Below are 16,422 nucleotides of genomic sequence, written 5' to 3'. Positions count from 1 at the left end.
CCACTCCGCATGCTCTTTGTTAATCTTTAGTCAGGTGTTCTGATTAAGGAATCACTATATATGATATCAACTGTGATTTATGGTACCCATATTTCGTGCACCCAGTGCACCCAACATTAGGGATCATCCACGTTTGCATCCAACTCATCACCCCTACACTTACCCATTGTTTTTTTCTTATTATCAAAAACCTAAAACGAAAATCAAATAAATTTTAGGTATCTTTTCATTATGACATGAAAACCAAAGCATCAACATATGATCAGATTTGATTTTTAATAATAGATCAAACCCTTTAAAAGTTGTTCTTTCAAATCCAATGGAAGACTCCTTATTGATTGGGGTATTGTAAAGAAAATTGAATGCAGGGTTGTTTTTTTCTTTTTGGGCTCGGTCATACATAATCATATGAAGAATCAACACTTTGCCGTTTCTTTTCGGATGTAAGAGATGGATTTATTTTAAGTTTAATTTTTTTTTTCTTTTTTCTTTGAGTTTAAATGGTTAAAAATGAGAACTAAATTTAAGAAAAATGAGATAAGTGATTAAGTTTTTCTCGGTTAATAATTATTAGTTTACCTCATAGTGATCGGATTAATCATTTTAAAAATGAAAAACGACGAGATAGATTCGTTGTTGATCTGTATATATATATGAAACTGATAATAATAAACGTAAGAACAATAACATAATAGCAGAAGAAAAATAACTTAATAGGGAAGATTTAGTTAGTTTATATTTGGGTTCTGTCAATGTCGCCTAGTGTTGGGTGCATTGGGTGCACGATATCTGCGTGCCATATATCATTTTCGATATGATATACTTGGTCTGATGTATATTGGAATTTCAAATATATCGCATAGACCATCAAAACTAAATTACTATCATCGAAAATAAAAACTGACCTACCAGATGGGTATACCAAAACCGTTGTGCGTCAACGCATTTCTAAGGATTCCATGTTTATAGACCGTATTATTCGGAGGCCTATTGGTGCCTTTGGGGTACATATTTAGCGGTTTTCTTTTATTCTTTGGTTGTGCATAGGTTGTTTTTTCTTATGGGTAAATTTGTTTGGTTTTTCGGGAATTACAATTATTTGGTGAAGTTAAATTTAGAACACCAAGAGTCCATAAACAAGAACCAGTGGTGCATAGCACCGGTGACAAGCTAGTATTCTTAACAAGAAAAGCAATGAAAATACGGGGAAAGGTCAACGATCGACTGCTAGGAGGAAGCACAAATAATTTGTTTCGTTTGATATTTAGCCAGCTTTGCTTAATCTCCTTCGTTTTGTTTTATGTGTTTTGGTGCTCGCGTTGACCTCACCTTAGGACTTGCTTAGGCGCTCTTTTCTATTTCTCCTTTTCCTTGCCCTTTTTGGATAAATTTTAACCTTCCTCTTAAGAAAAAAACAAAAAAACTAACTGCTATCTAACCCAATAATGTTCTTAGTATTCTGAGCCTCTAGGTTTAAGCCCAGGTATTAGAATTGGGCTTGAAGTTGCTTAATTTTTACTACGATAAAAATGTGTTGGCCAATAGGGGGTCGAAGAGGATCGCCTTGTTGCCCTGGTCCAAAAATAACTTGAAGGCATCTTTAGGTGGTGATAAATCTCCAGTTTCTGAAAACATCCAGTGGTGTAAAGCTTAAAGAGTCGTTTCCAATGGATTCTGACTTGCAAGAATCATATATAAACACTGCACTACCCTGAATCACCAGCAAGGGGGTTAAATCATGAAACACAAACTATTCAGAATGACACACAATCCATAACCAAATTTCACATTACAACATTTCAAAACTTGTTTATTACCATTATTAAAAACCATAATCAGTAGCCATTTTCACGTATTCAGTTACAGTATGTACGTAATAAAATGAGTAAGTTTGCCACCGACCCAAACATAAGAAAAAGACGTGCATGATCAGATAAAAGCCGCAGGAGAGAAAGAAAACTGAGACGGAGACTCAAAGTAACATATACATGTCATAACTCATATATAATGTTTATGTGGCCTCAGCAACTGGTAAATGCAATTCCGTCAAAGACTTCATGAAATAACTTGTCCCACACTTGGTGTTATCCGGCAAAGAACGAGTGCGAGCACTAAGAGAAAAGTCTGCAAGTTCAGCAGTTGATCGACGATTCATAGCATTCAAGAGAGGAGTCAACCTATCTCTGCATTCAACGGGCCTTGCACGTGATTCAGAGTGGCCTCCGCTATGATTCATAGCATTCAAGAGAGGAGTCAACCTATCTCTGCATTCAACTGGCCTTGCACGTGGTTCAGAGTGGCTGCCGCTATGCTTACGGTGGTGGTGATGCTTTTTGTGGGTATCGCTGCTACTGCTGCTTCGTGACGAAGATTTTCCTCCCTTGTGTTTGTGCTTGCTGCTATTGCTGCTACTGCTGCTGCTCTTCCTGCTAGATCTAGAAGATCGGTGATGGCTGTGGCCACCCTTCACTGAATGCGACACTAGCGTAACAGGTGGGTCATATACATCATCAGCCCAAGTCACTGTCAGTTTCTTCTGAGGCATTCCATATTTCTCGCGACCACCTTTCAAGGCTGATTTTAACGGAACCTACAAAGAGAAATAAAAAAAGACAACATAAGGTAACGTTACAGAACATAAACTCTTTAACAGAAGTAACGTTTTAATTGCGTAAAACCTGCCACCCAATATCTTTATCACATGATGTAGATAAAATTTTAAGATTCTGACTAGGTTTTCACGTTAGATATAACGAATATGAACCAAGAGTACAGTTCACACAGGCATGTGAGAAACAGACATAAGCTGTCCATTGGGGTGTCCACAAACATCAATGGCACAACTAACAGTAAGAAGGTCTTATTGGTTAAACCAATTTTTCTAGATGCAAAAACCTTTCAGATCAACTTTTAGAAGTTCTGTAATCAGAATTAGGAAACTCACAGGCAAAGACATTGAGCGATTGTAAGGTGGATTTTCACTAGCTTCACGAGATCCGTCATCGGGCATCTCTTTTGTGGAGCCTGGAAATGTTGCCGACCTGGTCAAGGCACATACTTCACTGATATCATCCGAGCTTGTATCAGTATCTGATATTACTTCACCAGTGTCTTGCAAATGCAGTTCATTAGAGAGTCCAGGTATTAGATCTCCTAACATGTAGTCTTCAAAAGTACTATTTTCAGTAAAAGTGCATTGCGTACTGTAATCTTCATGTAATTGGTCCAAGTCATGAAGGCTATTTACATATTCTGAATCCGAGTCCTCACTAGGAGAAGAATCTCCCATAGTTGATAAAAACAAAGCTTCCACTACACAAATCTGCAAATAACTAAATAAGTCATTAGAAAAAACACATCCCAAATTTACGCAACATGACAATGTTCAGAAATGACACCTAAAGCAGCTAGTTCAAGTGAACTCAGGTTCGCAATCAGTTTTACGAGACGAATAATAGCAATGTTTATATTTCCAGTTTGGCCATCTAAAACACCCAACTATGACTATTATGTAGCAGAACGATATTAATACTCAACATCAAAAAGCAGCTGATGTCGAAGGAAACCCTATTCTGTGAAAAGACACCTAAAGCAGCTAGCTCAAGAAGATTCAAAATAACAGTTTCCCAATCGCACATATTTCAGTCATCTAAAATACCCAATCTCATGCACATTATGTAGCTGCAGCAAACAATCAGTTAGAAGATGGGAGCTGAAACAATTACCACAAATGGAAAATGGCATCTCAAAAAGACTTGGCAGAACCCTATCAATATTTCATATATAAAGCCAGCTACTCATCAAAGTAGAGTCAGACTATATTTCCTTGACTCTGTTTACCACCAGACATCTAAGTGAACCCAAATTTTCATTTCTTACTAAGTAGCTCAAAATTTAAATGTTCACTAGGTCTCCCCTGATTGAGATGGTGCCAACATCCTCTCCATATCTTCCCTAGAAACCAACCAAGGTTTATTTTCCTCAATACCTCATACTCACTCAAACAAACCTTTATAATATTTTCTACCAACCAAAAACAATTTGAATGCAGAACAATGAATGGAACAATAAATTCACACACAAACCTTCCTATTATTTTGAAACAGAGGTAGTAATTTAAGGATTCTACTTAGGAGGGACATCTGAACACAAGTGAATTTTGTCTATTCTGACACCTTAATTCACATCAATAATTGGAATTTTATCTATGCTGATAGCTCAATTCATTAATTCATATCAAAATCATGAAATTGGAGAGTATAAACAGATTCAACAAATTAACCTAAATCAGAAAAACATCACAATATCCACATACTAATTCAATATAAATACAAATGAATAGAAATATTACCTCAAATATAACTTAATAATCCTCAATAACCAGAAGCAAAGATCCACCCAGGCGAATAAACGAAACAACTAAGAAAAATAAATCCAATAGAAAACCAAAGAGAGAAGAAAACCGTGTAATTCCTCCTCCTTTTAGCTAGATCTCAAGCTTGAATTCCTCGACAAACGCAATTCAAACACAGAGAATCCGAAAGACAAAAGAGCGAACGAATAATAAACGAAAACGAAATACTATTTTGAGAGCTGAGATTAAAAGAGGCCGAATGTTAACTAAGATTACCACGACGATTATGTTTAAGAAGATGAGAACATGAATTATTTGAAGGCGGTTTATCTAAAGAAGGTTTATTCATCTTTGTCATTCTAGTTTCACTACCGATTCTTCCAAATTCCATCAATCCCCCTCCGCCGCAGCAAGACATAATGATTTCAATCAGATTTGAATAAGATGATTTTGTTTTTTCAACACCCGATCTAATAGATCGGAATTGAGAGATTCAGCAATACCACCACCGCTTTTCTGCCGCTCAAGTCAGCCCATTACAAACACCGATTCACAACAAAAATATCAGATCTGCTCCTGAAATTTACGAGAACGGCAAGATGGGAAACTTGATTCTGGTAAACCTAATTTTTGAGATTTGGAGATGGAGATGGAGATGAGAAATTTGGGGGGAGAAAATTGGGGGTTTTCGATTGTGTCGGGAAAGCTAATTTCTTTGGCTATATATAAAAGGTTGACCATTCCGGGGAAACACGGTTTGTGCGGTAGCCAGTTGGGTGGTAACACGTGGAGTGATAATAATTGCTTGATTGGGGATATTTTATCATCTTTACACCGTGGATCCGACTAATATGGTCGCTTTTTGCGCCCACGGATTATGTTCTGACTAAGATTAGCATAATTAATTTGTCTAATCACTAATTTGAGTCGTTTTTTGTTGATACGGAAATAATGAAACAATAAAAGGAAAACCCTAAAGGTGAACATTTTAACTGTATCAAGGTGGTTTTGGTGGGATAGTTCTGGATTCGTGATGAGAGGTAAGCCATGGACATTTTAATTGGCTTTTCACAAATAAAAAACGGAAAATGGGTCATTTGCCTAAATATTTTTAAAACATGGTTTTAATGGATGAGTAAAAATTAGTATGGGTGAAGTGGACATCAAAAAAATAGTAACAATGAAACTGGATTCATTCTAGCTTAAACTTAAAAAAGAGCGAGGACGAAACTGGATGCATCCTGATGTAAATTGAAAATAAGAAAAAGTATTTCAAATTTGATAAGATAAAACTGTTTACATCCTAGCTATTTTTTACATTCTCGTCCATTTAAACAGTATCAAATTTTACATATCTTTTTCATCCAGGAATTGTTAATTTTGGTCTTTGTAACCAAATTTGTGCAAAAATAATCAATTTGAATACGACTAATTAGGAAAAGTGACTAATATATCATCCTGTAATATTGTAAATATATACATTACAATAAATGTCGGGTGGTTTGCATTCTATCATTTCAAAATGAGAAAATTTGTTCTTCTGATTACCTAAGGTTTTACCAAAAACTTATTAGTGTTGCGGTATTACCCCATGTTTCATGGATGTTATTACGATACACATAGTGACGCTTTTTTTATCGTTTTGATTTTTACATAATTATGAATAAAAACAGTTCATAATAGACGAATGACCTAATTAGTATGCGAACTGCGTTCTTATGACGCTTTCTACATCAATTTTTAAGTATTAAGTTTGAGTCGTAATAGGCAACATAGCAATTGCTCTGCTTGGCTTATAAAGATTTAAGCTTTCGTATCTGGATGGAGAAACACGGTCACACTTAAGGGTCATTATGTACCAGATTGGGTCGGAAGTAATTACAAAAAACATTTGACAATATTTTGGAATGTGTTTGAAGGCTCAAAAAAGCAAGCACCAAGCAACATTCTCTTTTCTTTTCTTTTTTCTAGAAGAAAAAATAAGAAAACATTCTCATTTGATATGTCATTTTTCTAGATCACTTGTACTCGATGCAAAAGTTACTGATTTTTCCTCCATTTAAATTTAGATTAATAGTATTATCTCTCCCTCAAACTCCCAAATAATGGTCAATTTTGTTTTACGTTTAAAACTCTACTAGATTTTTGTCGGTGATACGCATCCGACATATTTTTTCTTTTAACCTGGTGTGTACGGGACTTCGCCGCCCCGTGACAATGTATTTTGGTTTTGTTGTGCACCGGGCTTCCCTGCCCACCATCCCGTGGTGATGTATTTTTGTTTTGGTGTGGCCCCGTGGCAATACATTTTTTATCTGGTGTGCGTGGGGATTTTCCCCGCCCCGTGGCATATATTTTTGTTTCAGTGTGGCGCGCAAATACATTACCTTAAAGGGTCTGTGCTTTAAAGTAATGCTACATTTTCTTGGTCTACGCATCGGACATTTTTTTCTTTTACAATTTGGTGTGAGCAGGGCTTCGCCCTACCCCTTGGAGATGTGTTTTTTATTTGATGTCACCTGTCTCGTCTCGATGCATTAATAGATGGAAAAAAGATAGGAAATATGTGCGAATTTTATTTATTTTTCCTTTAGGTATAAGTTAGAAAAAGAGTCCCAATAAGGTAGTTACTCACTTTCAAATTAAATTTGGACTTCCATAAAATTTCAAACACGGTAAGGTAAGTTTTTTTTTTGAGTTTGTAATTTTTAAATCAATCATACATTGTCAAATGTCCTCACCAAAAAGCTCGTTTTACAGAATTCAAAAAATAACTTATTTCGGCCAATAAAAAACGAAGGTTTACTCACCGTTCAACGTGGGAACTTTATAATTATCTCGGCCTTCGAGTCTTTAGATATTATCAATTATGTTGATTTTGTACATTTTACATCTACGAAAAATGACCACTTTTGTTCATTTATTTCAGGTCCAGCATGTGGAAAAAAAACACGCAAAGCAGTGGATTTAACTTTACAAAGCAGTATATGCAAGGTTCCTTTTGTTTGAAAGTTATGGTATTAAAGATTTTTTACTCAGTTTCTTTGCATTTAAGTTGTAGCTTTACCATAAACTCAAAGGGAAAAATACGGTTTAGTCCAAAAACACGTCAAATAATATAGTTTAGTCCATACCGAGTCAACTAGGTACAAATTAGTCCAAAAGTTATTTAAAATATGGAAAATACACAAATAACCTTTCTGATTTACAATTTAGTCCAAATATTTATAGCTTCGTCAAACATGAATCATGATGATGTCAGCAAGTTTAAATAATATAAAAATAATTAAAAACCAATTTATCTTTTAAACGGCTCATCCAAAATTTACAAACTTTATATATTCGGAAATCTCTTTCCGAGATCTACAAAGAGAGTACCCAAATGACTAATAATTTTCATTTTTTAAAAATGTTAATTTACACTAGTGTGTACAACTATATTTGACAGGAATGTAGGCAGTAAGTTAAAGTAATGCCTACTGCATCAACTGATACCTCTGCATGAACTCTAATGATAATTAACGAATATGAGACAGTGATATCCTTGTTCAGGGGCGATAAGATGTGATTGGTAACCATCTGCTCCAGTAATTATACGTTCTCCATCGCGAGCTGCTTATAAAATTTCAATTTTCAAAGCTGTAGGAGGTTGATTGTTGAAAATATTGTAGATTTTATGAGCACCAGGGCGTCTGCAGATAAATACGAATATTAAACAAAAGAACAGATAGTAAACGAAAAACAACAGTTACATACATGTCGTCAAGATGTTCTTTGTAAGTTCCATCGAAAAGAAACATATATAAAACAAGATTCAGGTTATGTCATTCCATATGTCACCCCCAATGTGTGAGATTGAAGTCCAATTTTCAACCTTAATCATAAAAGTCGGGTCAAGGGCTTCATAATTCAAAAACTATGGTCAGCTTCAAAACAACTATGCACACATTAACAATAAACATATGTAAAACTATCTACACATGTTGGATAAAGAGTTAATACTTTTCGACGCAAGAACGACAACTAACAAGAACTGAGAACATATAAAGCTATAAGTATGCCAAAGGTTCCGCAACATTTTGTTATCAGGTAAGCTCAAGCATACACGAAGATGAAATGAAAAAGTTGTAATTAAACACAAGTTATTGAATATCATGCTCCTATAGAAAGCTTACGAAGAATCAAGACATTGTTTTAATCATGTGAACATTAAGAATCAACGAGTGTACAATTATGTAACATTAAGTATCATTATAACTATGTACACATTAAACAACATGTTCACATATACATGTATACAAGTATGACATAATACATCAATGTACAAGTATGTACACACCTACAGAAATGGCACAAATCCAACGTTGAAAACTACAAAACATGTCATATGTCCATGACATGATGCATCAGAGTCTAATTAATGTACACATCTACAAAATCTAACAAGTTTAACGTCCATCCTCACACAAAACAGGCTAGATCAACTTTCATCCATGGCATAACACACTTGAGTACAAGTACGTGCGCATCCACAAAAACCTAACAAAATCCAAGAAAAATAATATAAACCAAGAAAAACTAAAAAAACTTTAATTTTTCAGTTTACTAACTACTTGAAGATCTTCGGGATGAGAAAGTACCACCCCAATAGGAAGATTGCCAGAAAGATCAATATCAACTACTCTCACATCTCTTATTTCCAATGTCAGTAGATCCTAACCAAACAAAAGAAACTGAATATACAAACACTCTTACATACCTGAAATTGAAACACTAATGCAGAGATTGGACCAACATCAACTGAGTCGTTGGAGTTTAAACCGTTCATTACCACCTCCATGTAAGACCGCTTTGACATTCCAATAACTGCATCCATCTGTAAGATGAGAATTTATCCACTACTCATTTTAGAGAATAACTCATTTATACAAAATCACAAAGACCAAAAGTCCATACCCAGAAAAGAAAAATGATTGTTCACTAAAATTTGATTAAGAGTCCTAATGTGGGCTATTATATACACAAGTAATTTCTGTCACATTTGTACAACAATGTACACTTGTATTATAGGTGTACTAATATGTACACATGTAATTTCTGTCACATGTGTACAACTATATACACTTATATTATAGGTGTACTAATATGTACACATGTAATTTCTGTCGTAACCAACAGTCAGTGACTCATATACATCCAAGAAATAAAAAGTGATGGTTCACTAAAATTTGATTAAGAGTCCTAGAGTGGGATTATTATGTAGAAATGTAATTTTTGTAACATGTGTACAACAATGTACACTTATATTATAGATGTACCAATATGTACATATGTATAAATATAATTTCTGTCACATGTCATATACAGTAAATTATTTCAAAAAATACTAAATGAGGATATGCGTTCATGCATTTACCGGATAAGGACTTCAACCTAGGAACCGTTCATGGTAGGAGGAACATAGGCGCAAAAGCTTCTTGTACATATGAATCGGCTAAAAACAAGGTCTTGGAACTTGCAATCTAGTATGCGGCCATCAACATGTCTGAAAAGGAACCAAGGAGACTGCACAATGGGATCAAATGTGGGTACAAGTGCAACTTTTGGTGCAAGCATGGATGCACCATATGGATTTGCACGATACAATTATGTACATATCAACAATAAATAGGTGTAGACTTATGTGCACACTTATAACAGGTGTACAACTTTGTGCACATTGAAAATCAACAGGTGAAAATCCAACCTATCAAAATTATAAAATACCATTAACAAAGAAATCAAATGAAATAATTTACTGGGATATCTTACTTTTCATTCACATCCTCCGTGAAATCAATTCTTGATATAAAAGTCATTCTGAAGTAGTAGTTGGAGAAGATGATTGACCTCTTTCTATAACCATTCTGGATTCCCGTAGCATATCTACTAAAAACAACCACATATTAATCACAAAGCAATTTTAGTGTACAAATATGTACTCATCTACAAACAAATAATAAAACCGAGCATTGATTCATACAAAGATAGTCAAGTCTTTCTCACCCTTCTTTACCTTCTTTATAATGACCAAGCTAAACACTGAAAGGACCTGGCTTACAGTACAACCACGCACTAACTTCCTTTGTCTCACAATTACATCTTTCGTACCTGAGAAGCAATGAGGGCCTGAAAAAAAGCGAACAAAAGAAAAACCAACATATATTCAAAAATTATAACCTACTTCTTATCCAATTTCACATAGCAAGAGATTACTTTACCATGTTTTACAAATAAGTGTCTAGAATTCAAAAATATTTGTAGATAGCTTAGCAAAGCATGTTCTAAAGTTAGTAAACCTTATTATCAACTATTAGGATATGGATACTTTACAAAACCAAATATGGATAGACAAAATCCACTGACCTTTAAGTTTCATTTCAAATTTCTAGTATTTATCCCAAAAGAAAAAAACACGATCCTAAAAAAAAAAATGAGTCATAAATTAAGCAACCAACCCCTCTGTACAGCAAGACATAAACGTGTCCAGGAGTAGGACTAGTCTCAACTGTATTTTCAATTAACGTTTTCAGTACATTTTTACTAATATCCAGTACAACTAGTCTCAACTGCATTTTGAACTCAAAATATTAATTCAATCTAAGCATTGCGCGTTACTCTCAAAACCATGGTTCTCAAGGACCTAAACATGGGGACTAACCTTGGAAGCATTTCATCATAGATTACACATAATTTCATATGTAACAAAGTTATGAAAAATAATAAAGAACAAAATAACGCAAAATGTATATATACCTCCAACTCCACTAGCGGTATTTATGACCAATAAAACCACCAGCATATGAAAATGAACATTAATTAAAGTATATTCTTCGCTACCAGATCATCATCAACTAATTGCTTTCATTTTTTTCACCATTTATCATTCTCTTACTAAAAAATTTCAAAGTCAACTTCATATCTGACAATTTAACAATCAGTTTGAGAATCAGACGATGAATAATTGACAACTTCATACATGCCCATAAATAAATTGCATCACCAGCTGCTAATCTTTCCAATTTCCACACATTAAAATATAAATGTGGCAGTGTTTTCCTATTTCTACCAGATACTGATAATTATGCACTCCGCCTCCGGTCCAGCATTACTGATACCTAGTATTTATCCTTCGTCTACACCTGTGTGGTCTATATAGTGTATGGGAAAATCATTTATCGACACGGCCGGCGTGCTGTGTATCTAATCCTAGACTTATGCACTACTTAGGATAGCAGAGTTTCTATCTGAAAAGTCCTACTGACTCCTACATATGGTATTGTGCAATGTGTGCTAAATCTATTCAAAAGACCATTACGTTTCTTGTAAACATACTTGCTTCTCTGTGCCCTATTTACATATAAGAACTATAAAATATTCTAACGACATCATTGCTTATTTAATTAAAAGTGAATTAGGAAAGAATATAGGTAGCTAATAAAAGACATCAAGCACAAATGACATAAACATCAAGAGCTTGAAGAAGGTAATTAAAAGTGAATTAGAAGATTACCTAAACTCTGAAGCTTCCAAAAAATGAAGAATCAATCACCAATTTGCATATTTAATGCTCTATAATCATCAACAATTTTACTTTCACCAGCAGCATCATCAATAAAATTGAACTCCCAATTACAGATTTTGTGACAAATGCCCAAATCAATACATTAATAATCCCTTGAGATGAAAACCCCAATTCCAGATTTCAACAAAACCTCAAATCTGTATAAAATTGAACTCCCACTTGCAGCTGCTTCCGGTCCTCATCAAATATGTATATATGCATGAATTGTAGACGATCAACAAACAAAACCAACCAATTCTCAACAAAAATTCATTTTTTTAAGCATACAAAAATTCAATATACCTAAACATGTTTCTAAATGAAAAGGAAAATTGATTATATACAGTTGATATTTACCCAGTAATTCGACTAATCGCCTTATCCGTTGTACAAATCTCCATCGATTGTAAATTAGGACATGAAAACGCTATGCATGCAAACATCGTTGCATAACATCACTGCAACATAAAACAAAACCCTCGATAAAAGAGAAATTGTATAAAAGAACCATACATGATTTCTCTTGGATTTATTTACCTAAACACAGAAATAAAAGTTGAACTTCAATCAGTGATTACACTTTAGTTAAGAAATACTAAAATTTAAGGAAAATAAAGTTTACTCGTACCTGAGAGGAAGGAATTTCGGTATTGGAAATATCATAAGCATTTTCGAGCTCATCAATGAAATTGAAAAATGAATCCCAGCGGAGAGACTCGTCGAGAGACTTAAGGTTTGCAGCTGAGAAGAAACCTTATTCAAAACGTTTAATCCAACAAATCTCTTCCAAAATCTATCTCGATCTCTATCGCTCTCGTTCTCTCTCTGAATCTCTCCTGAAATCTGAGATCTGTAATCACTTCGAAGCGTTTATAACTCTAAGGGTAATTTTGGTAGTGGAAAAATTCAGAAAATTATGAATCGGTGAGAGTTCGGATTAGCTCGTTCAAATCTGGACTAGACTGTCGGTGGCGGGTGAATTTTGGACTAGAGAGTACTGGGCTCAAAGGGACAGGATTAGAGCGTCCAAAGCCCACAAACTTTTGGACTAAACGTCAATTTCTACAAACTCAAACCGGGGACGCTTCTTTCATAACATTGTTCCCATGAGAGACGTAGCAAAATCAAAAGAAATACTTCATACCTTAATCTCCGATGAACAGTTCAGTCAAAGCTTTTAACAACCTCGAATTCAGGTCCCACTGTTTCGTATTAACCAACAATGACAAAGCAGCACTGATAAAATCCAAAATATCAGCCCTTGGTTTGGTTTACATTCGATTACCTTTGCAATTTGGTTCCTTTTGAATTAAGTGACACCATATGTAGCTAAATATCTAGCAGATGGAATGATCAGGCCATATGAGAATGCAGCTCACCACCTTGTAAGTATTTTGAGCATCAAAACGTAGCTCATTGCCCTTTAAAAGAAAATCCCAAGAAATCCAACTATTAAACAAACATATAGACTATTATTTTATTTTTTAATTTGTCTAGTCTTTAAGTCTTTAGACTAGATTTCTGCCCGTGCTATGCACCGGGCGTAGAGACCTTCCTCTTTACTCCCAATGTGGATGACTAAATGAAAGAATTTGATTACTGGGGAAAACATAAAATGAAGGTGTGCTTGTGTTTTCGCGGGTGCAATGCTTGGAGTTTGCAACAACTTAGTGGCTTAGATGTTTGATCCCCGCATGGTGTGAATGGTCCATGGAAAATGATTTTGTTTGAGTTGAAGCAAGATCAGATTTAGTAAGTTCAAGGGTCTCTTTACAAAAAGATAGAAAGACAGTGGAACATGACCAAACCAATGATTAAAGAATAATGATAGCATCCTCCACTGATCTGAATTTGTTCCTGGTCCATGGCCCATTGATATGCATCTTCAAGTCATCAAGTTATGTTGTACATGAAAAGAATCTACCGAGCTGGAAATTTTAATAGATATAAACGCATCACTTAGAACTCCTCTTTTAAGAAAATTTGTATGTCTGATAACGTAACAAATCAAAATCAGTCTTTCATATGTGTAAAGATCCTCAAGTTCGTCAACGCTATTAGACTAGTCAAGAGATGTCTTGGTCGATAATTACTCGATCAGTTTAACACGAACGTTAATTAATATGAATTAATCTAACAGCGATGTAGTTACGAAACTAGTATCGTTAGATAGATCTCGAAAAGTTACGCGGAATGGACTACTCGAATGTGTCAATCGGGTACCAGATGAAGAAGATATCATTGGATCAACATGAAGGGTAAAAGCATCTTTTTCTATGGGTATTGTATGGCTGCCTTAGCGTGTTTCCTAGTGTCCCAGTAATATTCTCCTTGGTCTTATCTAACCAGATCGAAGAAAACCATTCTATCTCTTTTCTTTCTCCTCATTCTTCTTCTTCTTTCCTTTCTCTCCTTCCGTTCTTCGTTTCTGGCGATTCTTTGAGATTTTTGCGATGTTCGAGTGATAATTGATTGATGAAGATCAGGTAATGAGTTGTAAAGATGGTGGAGGAGTCGAGGTTGCCGTTGATGAAGAAGAAAATATGAATCAGAGTTACGGTTTTCTTCTGTGATTTGAATTAGGGTTTCGGAATTTGAATCTGAGATGAATTCAGTGATGATGATTGAAGCTATGAGCTGAGAGACATGATTTAATCAAAGACTCAGAGATGTATTTCGGTGTTGAGGCTAATCAAGTTTGGAAAAGAAACTGATTTGTGAAATCAGTGAGCTTGGGTTTTCATAAGAAGTTCAAGGAAGAATTAGAAGATGAAGTTAATGGTTTAGGGGATTGAATTAAAGGTGGGCTTGTTCTTAATTAAAGTTTTGAAGATGTTTTGGAAATGAATTGAAGAATTATGGTTTCGTTCAAAATTCAGAGAACAGTTGGAAGATGGAATTGATGAACTATGAGGACGATTAAACATGGGTTTTGAGTAATCGAATGGTTGGAGTGGATCTACAAGTGAAGTTAAGTCTTAATCGATGAAGCTCGGGGTGATGACTGATCATAGGGTTAGAGAAGATTACTCTAGAGATTCAGTAGCAGTAATTGATGTGATAGCAAACTCAGAAGATGATAATACTTGGGTATGTCTCCGTTTTTTCTTAATTGTAGCAGTTTGTGTTGAATTGTTTTGGTTTCATAGTTTGTGTAATTTTGTATTCAACTGAAGTTGATGAGGGTATGGATTTTGGAAGCAAACTGGAGGTGTATGAGATGAATTGCTACTGATGTGATGCAGTGTTGCAGTTCATAAGGATGGTGCTAATAATGTAAGAGTTTGAAGGTACAACTAAGAAGGATTGAAATGGTTATGCGTATTTGCAATGGGATTGTAGTTTAGGTTGTGTGAATTGTAGGGAGAAGATGACAGTTTTATCATGGGCTGGTGGAGTTGGTGTTGAAATGAGAAGTGAATTAGAGTCGCAGTGGGTTGAGACTGAGATTTGGTTTAGATGAATGTTTAGGATATTTTGGTGGACGGGTATTTCAGAATTATTGATGTTGTTCAATTTAAGAGTGTTGCAGTTGAAGCTAAAATGGCAGTGTTTTTGAAGTTCAAGGGATATGAAATGGGTTTGATGTAGTGGATATGATAAAGATATTGTGTGTCTTAAATCAAAGAAATTGAGGTTGAAGTCGGGTCGAGTCTGGGAAAAGGATTGAATTATAGTTTCAATTGCAATGGAGGTTATGAAATTGTTTGACAGGGCAGCTGATGAAGTAATCTGGTATTGGTTGCTAAGACAGAGATACTTGTGATGGTGTTGTACAGAGAATGAAACTGAAGTTGCAGGTTGATGTAATGTCATAAGTTGGTTTGTAGTTGGAGTAGACCTGCATCCTTAATGGTGTTGTTTGTATGTTTGAGAGTTACAGGTAGAGAAGGTGTAACTGAGATGTTAGTTTTAGAATTATAGTTAGTGGTTGCTGTGGAAAGCTGAAAGCTGCATTTGCAGGTAATTTAGTTGTTTTTTGTAAATGAGATTCATTGATGTTTTGTATTTGAGGTCAAGTTGAATTGCTATTGAAATGATTAAGTTGAACTGAGGTTAGAGTTTTGATGTGTACTGAAGCTACAATACAGTTTAGACCTGTTAGTCGTCCCAGTCAGTCTAGCTGACTTGCCTGACTCAGACTATCTGACTGAGTTGAATCAGTTTAACTTAGTTGACCAGTTGACCATGAACTTGACCGGACTTTGACCTGAACTTAGATGTTGACTGTTAGTTGACTCCTCTGACCAAACGTTGACCGTTAGTTGATCAGTTAGACCAGACCTTGTGTAATGGGCTTGTTTAGTGGACTTGGGCCTAGAGCTAGTTATCCTAATTTGTTGAATTGGACCACTTATGGTCCGAATTAGCTTTCGGTTCCTTCTACAATGTTGTAGATATTCATAAGACTTGGATATTGGACTATAGAACCAACCTAATTGAATTAGTAAACCTTAGATGTACT

General features: G+C 35.1%; 1 protein-coding gene across 2 annotated transcripts; it reads right to left on the bottom strand.

The window, feature by feature from the left end:
* Positions 1-1,774: 1,774 nt before the first annotated feature.
* LOC113343516 lies at positions 1,775-5,037 on the bottom strand. 2 transcript variants are annotated; one of them, XM_026587670.1, is made up of 3 exons: positions 4,352-5,037; positions 2,945-3,332; positions 1,775-2,590 (listed from the first exon to the last, which is right to left on the bottom strand). In XM_026587670.1, exons 2-3 carry the CDS (start codon positions 3,287-3,289, stop codon positions 2,012-2,014), a joined length of 924 nt encoding a protein of 307 aa, XP_026443455.1. In that variant the 5' UTR covers positions 3,290-3,332; positions 4,352-5,037; the 3' UTR covers positions 1,775-2,011. The 2 variants fall into 2 exon arrangements, with proteins under 2 accessions (XP_026443455.1, XP_026443454.1); XM_026587669.1 differs by having other exon boundaries at positions 2,945-3,322.
* Between the last annotated feature and the right edge of the window lie 11,385 nt (positions 5,038-16,422).

The sequence above is a fragment of the Papaver somniferum genome, unplaced genomic scaffold, assembly GCF_003573695.1.
Source record: "Papaver somniferum cultivar HN1 unplaced genomic scaffold, ASM357369v1 unplaced-scaffold_6, whole genome shotgun sequence".
Classification (NCBI taxonomy): domain Eukaryota; kingdom Viridiplantae; phylum Streptophyta; class Magnoliopsida; order Ranunculales; family Papaveraceae; genus Papaver; species Papaver somniferum.
This window is presented reverse-complemented; position numbering and strand designations above follow the sequence as displayed.